This window comes from Pundamilia nyererei, unplaced genomic scaffold (genome assembly GCF_000239375.1).
Source record: "Pundamilia nyererei isolate P.nyererei 1_Seehausen unplaced genomic scaffold, PunNye1.0 scaffold00240, whole genome shotgun sequence".
Classification (NCBI taxonomy): domain Eukaryota; kingdom Metazoa; phylum Chordata; class Actinopteri; order Cichliformes; family Cichlidae; genus Pundamilia; species Pundamilia nyererei.
In genome coordinates, this window is record NW_005187641.1 from 18,886 (window position 1) to 29,532 (window position 10,647).

At 38.6% G+C, this 10,647-nt stretch overlaps 1 protein-coding gene across 2 annotated transcripts in view; it reads left to right on the forward strand.

Annotated features, from left to right (window-relative positions):
* Positions 1-10,647, forward strand: part of kcnh4b (potassium voltage-gated channel, subfamily H (eag-related), member 4b) — a 38,806-nt gene that overhangs the window by 8,207 nt on the left and 19,952 nt on the right. For both annotated transcript variants that reach the window (XM_005749225.1, XM_013914959.1), the window contains exons 2-4: positions 2,467-2,700; positions 4,999-5,130; positions 5,610-5,743. In XM_005749225.1, the coding sequence (XP_005749282.1) occupies positions 2,467-2,700; positions 4,999-5,130; positions 5,610-5,743 (500 nt within the window). The remainder of the gene's footprint in view (positions 1-2,466; positions 2,701-4,998; positions 5,131-5,609; positions 5,744-10,647) is intronic.

The following is a 10,647-nucleotide window of genomic DNA, read 5'->3' on the forward strand; positions in this document are numbered from 1 at the left end:
GACTGAGTTTTTTAGGATGCTTTCTATTCAGAGTTGTGACTTTACCTGCAGATAAAAACCCTGAATATACAGTATCATAAAAAAATAACAGGTGTGAATCTTTGTTCACAAAGATCTGCAGCAGAATATGGAACAGAAATAGTACAATTTCTCCTTGCTGAGCACCATCAAGCCATAGCATAGACTGGCATAAAACTTCCTCTGCCTGCTGATGGATCAGACTAATGCCTGTCTCCTTCTATAATTCCACAGTGACAGTTTAGTTGCTGCTCGCTGCACACCCAAGAAAGGTTGTCACCGCTCAGAAAAGACATCCCCTGTGGACTGCTTTCTGTTCAGCCCGGCCAATTAAAGTGCTAGATTGTGGAAAGTGCAGCAGCAGCTGTTTAATACTCCTTCTTAGACTTTCTCTCTGTGGAATCGTGAGCATACAGAGCAGTCTATCGGTCTGTCTGTCTGTGTGCTGCCTCTTACTCTCTGGGCACAAATTCTGCAGTCTGATGTTTTCAATTTGACAGCAGAGACAAGTCAGTTACTTTGCTGAGGCCTCAATAGTAACTTGTTCAAAGAAATAATGAGCAAATATGCATAAATACTTCCTGGATTATTACAGCAAATTCAGTATAAAGATGAATGACCTTTTCAGTAAAGCAGATTTCAAACCACAAATATTTTTACATACCCTTAAAGTCAAAGTAGTGTGTTTTCTAACATCTGAAGCATCTATTCTATGAGATCCACACTGTATCTACTGCTTATGAACAACATAATGCAATCTAAAGTAGTAAAGCCATACTTTTTGTGCTGACAGGTTCAGCTACAGTATCTGTTAACGTTTTCTAGCTTCAGGCTGTTTATTTTGTCTGCAGAAGTCATTTTCAACCAGACTATGTTTCACTCACCACATTCTGCCTGGAAGCCTGTAGGTGAGGAGTCACAAATCTAGTGTAAGCTGGTGGTTGTTTAACACTCGCTGAGCATTTGTAAGGATACAAAAACTGGAGACTGATGATTGTTTTCTCTTCTTTGTTGCAAAGTTGTGAAAAGAGACTGAAATATGGGTTTGACTGTGTGTCCTAAAGAGGAAATGAATCAGGAAAACAAAGTGGTAATGTCAGCTCAGTGACTGAAAATACCCAGCATTATCCAGATTAAATAAACATTATATAATATGGTTACTTTTTTATCATCGCAACAATGTGTATGCTTCTATGTATTGCATTTAGAAAATGTGGGATGTAATGCAACACACTAAAAAAAAAACCAAGTCATTCTGGTATACACATAACCAAAATGTTTGCCATACAAAGGAACCTCACTGCAGCAAGGTCACATGTTTGTAGCAAGCGAGGGAACATGTGACATCAAACTCTATCCTGTCATCAAGATTAACATATGTAGATATGCAGAAGAAATGTAGAGCCTTTGAATACTACAGCCTTGAGTTACTGGGATAAGATCTCAGACCGACGAACGTGCTTTGTGGCTTTATGTCCTGCAGAAATAACTAAACAAGAGCTGTCCGTGGTGCTGAAATGGAACCAAAGCAAAGCTGTTTTGTTGCAGAATTAAACAAGTGCAGAGGCAATAACCACATCATACGATCCACATGTAAACTAAAGCAAATATTCCACCACGTCAATGTCACATTTGCATGCTTAGATGTTCTGCAGCTTTCACTGAAGTACACTGTATTTTCTAATCTGCAGCTCCATAAATGTGGCATCACATCAGTCAAACATAGAACAAACAGGTAAATGAACCTGTTCAGTCAAATTAAACTGAGTCACTCACTCTGGCACCTTATGAGATGAAATTGAAAAGGTGAAATTGAGTGTGGCTTTATACTGGTCATTCTTAAAGCATTTACTTTCTTTCTCCAGTCATACTTCATATTTATGTTTATATTCCACTGGCACATTTCCATTTTCCTCCATCTCTCTATTATCCACTCGATTTTTAAATTGAAGAGTCAAGACTCTTCTCGGTTCATATCCTCAAATTAGCAGTAAGCCTAAAGCCCAGTGGGAAAATCGGTCACTAACCTTTGTGGTGCTCATAAACCCCAGTCGACTGTTTTATGTCATACTGTCTGCAGTGCATGATGCCAATTTCTTTCAGTATCATTCAACATTCCTAATAACCACCATCAAAGATCCAAAATGACCTGATGAAGGCTTGGGGAAATTAATTTCGGCTGAAAATGAATCCACACTAAACTCTGATTCATGTTTTCTTTGAAAAGCTTTGACGTAAATTCAAAGAACTAACTGGACTTTGATTCCCTGTGTGAAGAAGAGATAATGTATTAAACACCAGGCTAAACATGATGCATGAAGCTCGGCCTTGCTTGTTACTGACATTCATATCAAAAACCTCTCTGTTTCACAAACGCATGTAAAAAAAAATCTACCTCTGCTTCTATACTTCTAACACATCTTTACCTTCTCATGTTCCACATCACAGACAGTAATTTCCTGCTGGGTAATGCCCAGGGTCACCGTGGGTACCCCATTGTGTACTGCTCAGATGGCTTCTGCGAATTGACGGGCTTTACAAGAACTGAGGTGATGCAGAAGAACTGCAGCTGCCGCTTCCTGTACGGGGCCGACACCAGCGAGCAAGTGGCCCAACAGATGGAGAAGGCTCTGGAGAGCCGAGAAGAGTACCAGGCTGAGGTCCACTTTTACAAGAAGAATGGTGGGTGCATACCGCAGAAGCTGTAGAAATAAAGTAGATCCCAGCTGCTCCAATATTATTAACTACATTATTTTGTTTTGATCAACCAGCAGCCTGATCAAAATGAAAAAAACATTTTTTTCAACATTTTGAAGAGTGCATTTATTTTTAGATGAGAGCTGAATGTTCTGGTTGAATTATGAACGCAGAATTTAAAAGAGCGGTTAAGCAGTGCCCTACGTGCTTTTTAGAGAGTTGGTGTTCCTCAATTTTCATTATAATTAATACAAAACAATAAGATTAGGGCAGAGTAAGAGGTTCTGAGAGGAGTTGTGTACCCTATTTCCACAGCTAAATGCGCTTTCCTAATGCAGGATAAGGTACTGTACGTAGTGTCTTGAATTACCTCCTTCCTTCTAACTTCTGGCTAATCCTTCTGACTCAGAATATGATGTCATGCATTAGGAGAGAACATACAACACTGTTTAAGCCTCCTTGATTGGCACGCAGGATTATACTCATTCGACAGAGGCTCAAACCTGCTTCCTCAGGGTGTGTGAACTGCTTATTATACAATTGGATTGTCAAATCTGGACTTTAACAAAAACACGACTGCTTTTAATCTTTTTATTTCTTATTTTTTTAGAGTAAAGCAAGTAAAAGTAAGGAACTGCTGCTAAAACTGATTTTTAATTCACCACAGTTAATAAAAAGTAGACACCAAAAAAGCAGAAGGCTAGAACAAAGACTGTGAAAGTCAAAAAGGAAAATGCAGTTTGAAAGCTAGAATCTCACTTGGCAAATGTTCACGACTGGTAGAGTATATAAAGAAGTCTGTCACCGAAGGAATTCACTACACGTAAACTCCTCTAGTGTGTACAATTTGCAAGCACAAACACTCACAAATGGCTTGCTGCCTGTTGTATTTACACTGACAGGCTTGCACTAAAACACCACCATCTACAATGTTTTCTTCCCCCTTCTTTCCTCCCTGTCTGTGTTTGACACACGAACAAGCACACTAGAGACACTAAAGAAGATGTGAAACATCTGTTTGGTGGCAGAGCACAATTTCTACAGAGTCTGCTAATGAGCATACTGGTTTCTGGTGGGGTCTTGGATCTGTGCTGTTCCTTCCCTCTCTTACTTGTTATATCCAACCCTCTAACTTTCTCTTTCACTTTGTGTTCTATCCTGCAGATCACTGTCCACAGCTAATTTGGGGCATATTTATAGAAAGGCTATGCCATATGCCAAGGATATGACAAGTAGCCACAGTTCAGCGATGGTGACATGATGTGAAATTGCACAACCTTGGCTTGAGAAACTGATGCCATTAAGGAGATACATTAACAGAGGCGATGGGGTGCACAAGACCCCACGTGAATTTGATTGCCAATCAGGACCTCTAGACCACAAAGGTTTGGCGTAATTAAATTCAAATCAACCAGAGAATCACCACAAAACAACCAAAAGGATACAAAGGGATCACAAATATAGAAAAAAACCAGTGTGATGAGCCATAAAGAGATTTTAAAGAAAGACAGGTAGAATGCACACTTTCCAAAATAAATAAATAAATACCAAGGACACAGTGACTAAATAAGGCCCCAAATACACAGAAAACAATCAGTTGTGAGCCTCACTGAGACTGAAAACAAGTACAAAGAGAAAGTTCACAGAGAGTCTAACCACACAAATGCCACAAAGTAAAGACAACCAGCAAAAACAACTCAACTAATCTCAGGGAATACAACATATAAAGAGTATGCCAACACCTTTCAGTTTACCAATGGGACTCAAACTGATATCTGGTCTCGATTAAAGTCATCAAAAGGTGGAAGGAGTCTGGGTCAGCTACACAATAGGCTGTATGACATTAAATCAATAAAGAGAACGAAAAACTAAACAAGCAAAGCTTCAATAAACAGGACAACTATCCCCCCAAATGAAATAAATAAAAGGGAAGCAGGGACCCGAGGATGCTGGAGAGTAAAGGAAGGAGAGAGGGTGGAGCAGAACAAAGAAGGAAGCAGGAAAGAGGAATTAAAGACAAACAGCCAAACAAACTCTCCAACTAAATGTTGTACCTCTTCCATCTCTTTTCTCCAGTGGGCACATTGTTTCATAAAGTTTATTTGGAGGTACAAACAGGTTTTTTCTTTAATTAATATGCCATCATATTATTCAAATCCCTTTTTATGCTACACCAGCTTTTCTTTAAAGCTCTACATGGCACAGGATGAGCATTTGTCTCCATTCTCCAAATGAGGTGAAAGGAAAACTATTACTAAATGATCATTTCTGCTTCTGTGGCAGGTGTGGCCTTCTGGTGTCTGTTGGACATTGTGCCCATAAAAAACGAGAAGGGCGAAATGGTTCTCTTTCTCTTCTCATTCAAAGACATCACTGACACCTACGAAAAGGGCCGCCTCAACAGCAAGAAGGAATGTAAGTTGAAAGGTTTGTTTTTAGGGGGGGGAAAAAACTGCTTTTATTTCCTTACTAAGAGCATGATTTACGAGCGGGTCATGCTCGAGCCCCTAGCTTTCATTTTCTCTGTGTGTTCTTGTTCATCACTGTCACATCCTACACAGCAGTTTTGTTTGGGCTGGCAGTTGTTCATTGAACTCAGACAGTTGTTTCCAATTGGGAGTTTGATTCAAGCCGCAATGTGTCTTCAAGTGGAACCTGAACACAGTCTGCCACAAATACCAATGCCAGGGGAAATACGCTCTTGTTTTGGCAACATGAATTTGGATAAGAGTCTTAGGATAGTGGAGCTTGTGTTTTTGTGTCTTAGTTGTGTAACTACACCAGAGAAAAACTTCAGATATTGAGTTGGATGGCACTGTATTTTTTTTCTCTCATATATCGCCATCTCACAACAAAGTTTACAGCCTTGCGACTTAACTGAATCTGTGTGACAGTTTCAGAGGACAAGATGCATAGGGGGAAGAGTACTTCTCACTTCAGTGAGGCCAGGAAGCGTGGACACACCATGCTGTACCAGCTGACCAGCCAATTCTCCAGTGGAGGCAAAGGAGAGGTCAACCTGGGTGGAGTGAGTATACCTCTATCACTCATATTTGACTGGATGTGATGTTTTTTTTTTCTATTTTTCCCTGCATGTCATCTAAAAAGATAAGCAGAAGTTGCTTAGACATGCAGCACCTTCACACCTGAGCTTAAATTATTAATTCTGACATCTAAAACATGAGATTTGAAGAGGACATTATCAGGGAAGTCTTGGTCCAGATTCCAAGAGTGTGGCCTAGCTCTGTTAAAAATTAAACTTGTGACTTTGCTATTTTTGGTGCTGTTTTAATCCTACTTTTTTGTATGCAAGCTGTTGTTTGGTGGATTTAAATGGACAAAGAGCAAGGTCAGTGCAACAACTGTGGTTGATTGCAAGATGGCTCTCACTGCTGGTGAGGGGCTATTGGTCATAGATTAAGCTGAATGCATCGTTCAAATAATTTTTAAAAAAACATGCCGACACCTCCCAAACCTTTGGGTTATAGGTTATTATGGCAGAGGCCTGTTCTCATAAATAACCTCTACTCTCAGCTTCAAATAAGGCTGCTCTGTGTAACACTAAAGTATCATACAGAGTCCTGGGAAAGTTATTTTCACATTTATTTAACTACCTAAAGTTGGGTAGCTGACCCTCTAATTCATTTATTAGCAGGTTCTAGCAATGCACAGTCAATTGTATTCTCACCTGTAGTCTTTTTAGTCGCTCACCTGAAAGTTTGTTGTGCGCCCCATCCTCTTCACATCACCAGCAGTTACTTCCACTCATTTTTGCTTCACGTCACCAGATATAATTCACTTTCAAAGGTTTCATGTTGCCACAAATCACTTTCAGTGTCATGATTTTTTTTCCCTTCCTTTTATTTCTCATAATATCAAGTGGACAAAATTATACAATTCTATGTGAATTTATGTTTTGTTTTTTTGTTTTGTTTTTTTAACTTTGGTTTCTTTATTCGAAGTAATCTGTCAGTTGAAAGCAGCATCAGGAAAGGCACTCTATACCTTCTCTGTTCTCCAAAGCATTAAATAAATGAAAAATAGCTACATAACAATTACATAAAGGTTAAGTAATCAACAGAGAATAAGCTTCATACATATATACAATACTGGAAATAAATAATTAGTTAAAAATAGTCAAAAAATGTCTGCAGGTGGAAAATCTTTAACAGTTTAGTGGTTAGACAGCAAGCTAGCTATTATGTCTAAGATGCTAATAAGCTTAGCAAAAGCCACAACTTTAAATTTTCCTGGTACCAGTTTGTGTCATACTTTTCACACTTACACTCCACCTACAGTAGCTGCCAGTAGTTTGTAGATTAGTCCATCACTTCCAGGAAAATACAGTTAGCAATATTATCTGCCAACATTAGCCATTAGAAATATGGCGATCACTGACTGGTCACTAGAGCTGTGTGACTAAGGCCTTATTCACTTGATTCTTTCATTGTCACCATGATTGTGACGTACAAAATGTCACTTGACTGAAAAACCTTAATGTGGGTGAGTGCTCACCAAGCTGACCAGCTAAGCTAGGTTAGAAAGCTGCATTCACAAACCATACAGGTGCACTGCACATAGCCACAAATGAAGGCTACGTATTGCACAAATTTGTTGGACAACAAGCCATAATATTATCAGGTAATCCATTAAAAATGCTTCAGTATGCTCCAACAGGATCCAGAGTAAGGCCCAGAAGATCGCTGTGGGCTTCAGCTGCCTGTTCACGACACCTGTCAATCAATGTGGCACAGCCTAATTCAGCTGGATAAAAAAATCCCCCCAGTCAGAGTTTGGTTGGCCAGATCCCAGTAAACTAAATGTGGGCCAAACACTGTCTTTCTGTATGACAAAACAGGCCATGTCAACAACAGTGAGAGGCTGAATTCAAATTTTTATATGTAACTTAAAGATAAAAATACAACAAATTATTCATGTTCTCTGATTTTCATTTAGCATGTACATCCCAAATATATTACTTGTCCAATTCTCAGTCTAAACAAATAAGGATTAAAGGATGCTTAAGTTTGCTTCGTTAGCTTAATTTTTGGTGATTTCACAGTATGGAGGCTGCTATACACCAGCATGCATTCACTTAAATTGCAACTAGGCCATTAATGTAATCTATAAATGTAAATAGAATGTAAATGGATTAGAAGAGCAACCTGGCTGATATGCTAATGTAACTAAATAAATTCCCTGTTTTCTGTTTTAGGATAATTTTGGATCATTTGGATATCATATGTTTTGCCAGCCCTTTGTAGATAGAAATACCACTATTTTGTCTATTTCTTTTTTCCGTGTATGTGTGTGTTTCAAGGGCCTTTAGAGACCTTTAGCTGTGGTTATTATTTCTACATAAAAAAGGCTTTTATAGGCTTGAATAAAAAGTCATGCCTCGCTCCATGCTGTGATATTCATGAGAACAAGCTTCTGTTTTGCCCTCAGATCCAAACGGGAGCAGTTTTTCTGACAGAGCACCATTTTGAGATAATCCCACTCATTCCCCACAGAGGTTCGGTTACTGACCGAGTCTGCACTCAAACCTGTCCTTCAAATATGTGTTTGATCACAAGGGACTAAAAGCAATTCAAAACTTTTCAGGGATAAAGGTTTTGGTTTTTTCCGAGTGAACCTGTGAGACATCTGCGTCTGGTTCAGGCAGAAAACATTCAAAATACATTTTTTGAATAAAAAGTGGTGCGTGTTTTTAGAGGATCATTTAGCTGTTAAGTGCCTGAAACCAAAGCACTTGTTAATTTTAGTCCAGAAATTGAGTGGCCCAGTAAAATTTTACAGCTGAATATCATTATTTTTAAAGGGTTTCTGCCATTTTTACACTATGTTGCTCACCTGACACTGAATTTTAAGCTCCCACAGCAGTGACACACAGCCAACCTTTAAAAGAAACGAGAATCTCACACAGGAATGCCCTTTTTAAATTTCACCGCACATAATTTTGCAGGTCAAAGAAGAAGATACAGTAAAAGTCAGAATAACTGACTACTGAAAGCTCATTTATATTAGAAAATAAAATAAACTGTTACTAAGAACCCAAGAGAAAAGACATTTACTTCACATTGCAGGTAGTAATGTCGACTTTTAAATAATTATGACCAATCAGAGCGTGGATAAGACAATGCCAGCACTTTGAAAGGGTCACATTGGTATTTAATTGAGAAATCAAGCATGTTTACACTCAGTTGAAACAGCACCAAAACTGCGGGCTTTAAGAAAAATAGGAAAAAACGAAGTGATAATACTCTGCTGCATGCAGCTGACCCGCATCTTGTTAATACTTCCAAAATCAAAATCTCGACTGCTGCTTTCAAACCTGACCTGCGGGTGCCTTCATTGGAATCGGTGTGCTACACCTCCCTCCATCTGCCAAGCCTCCTGCTGCACTCCTTTTCCACCTACTTACAGATGCCAGTGCTGATACCATACGCGCACCGATCACACACACATTTTGAAAGTGCACACACATTTCACAAAAACATCCAAACAAAGGAAGAGAGCAACATATGACCATAAAATCAACATCCAGATTCTATGCCAGCTCTCGAGGATGTATTTTTAAGCCATTTCTCAGGGATATTAATACAAAGTCAACACATTTCTGTCTCTCATGTCCTCCCCTTCTCACACATGCACACACTTTTTACAAACCTAAGTTATTCCCCTACTCCACCTCTACTACCAGAATAATCGTTTTAAAGTGTTGAGCAAATTCCCAGAGAGATTAGATTATTCTTTTCCTATGAACACCGAGCCAAGGGCAACTTCGCTAGGGACAAAATAGTTGCAGAGAAACAATCGATAGCTCACGATCTGATATGTAACTCCTATTGCAGCGAAGGGAAGACAGGTGTGTATGAAAAGTAGCACATCAGCAGACCAGTGAATGCAACACGTTTAAAATCCACAGCAAAGCCAAAGACAGAGGCTGAATTTTAGTTTATTTTTTTTAAACTTTTGAGTTAAAATGTGACTTCAGTGCACAATAAAAGCCCACACAAGCCAGTGCTCTTGCCTAATTTATTCGTGACCTCAGGGACTGATAGTTGCATAAAAAGGCAATTTCCAGCAGGATCATATCTTTCTGAGCCAACATGTGATGATGCAGTCTTATAAACGCGGAGGCAACGAGCATGTGTTGATGCAAAGCAGAAACATCTGCTGTTTAGAATAAAAGCGACATTTTATTTGTTTTGTGTTTCTTTGACAGCTCATTGGATGGTGTCTGCGCGAGTCTTTCACTCACTTTTATCTTTCAGACATCACCAGTGTCAAAAACAAAGCAAAAAAGCGGTTTGTAAAGGGATTATTTTCAAAGCAGTAATAATAAAATGCAACAGACCAGATGAAATGTGTCTGCTTGTTTATTTGCATGAGCAGACTTTTTTCATCTCAGCATTGAGTGCATGTTCGGTTAATTTTATTTGGGTTTTGCACAGTTTGGCACATATTGTATTTGTATGTGAGTTTTATTAATTGACTGGCTTCACAAACAGACTTCATAACTACAATTTTGTAGGCACTGGGGTTCATTTTAGAGACCTGTTAATGCACCCGCCTGTACATTTACATAACACTGCTGCACATTAACTATCATTTTAATAAGTGAATGTGCTTCTCTGAATGACAAAATAAACAAATAATAAATTAAGAAGTGATTGGATGGAATATTCTAGATGCTGCTTTCTGTTTTGTTCATGCAGTTATTTTAGTGTTTGGCAATGCTTAATTTTAAAACCCAAGTGCTGTCAAATTTTTTGTTTGTTTCTTTTTTCCTTTTGTACTTTCGTACTTATTTTTTTTACGTACATTTGCCTGATGGTAAATGTTAGAAAAATAAATTTAAAAATGGGAGAAAAATATATGAAAAAAACAATACAGAAGATTATTTAATACACTGTACTGTATTTTCTT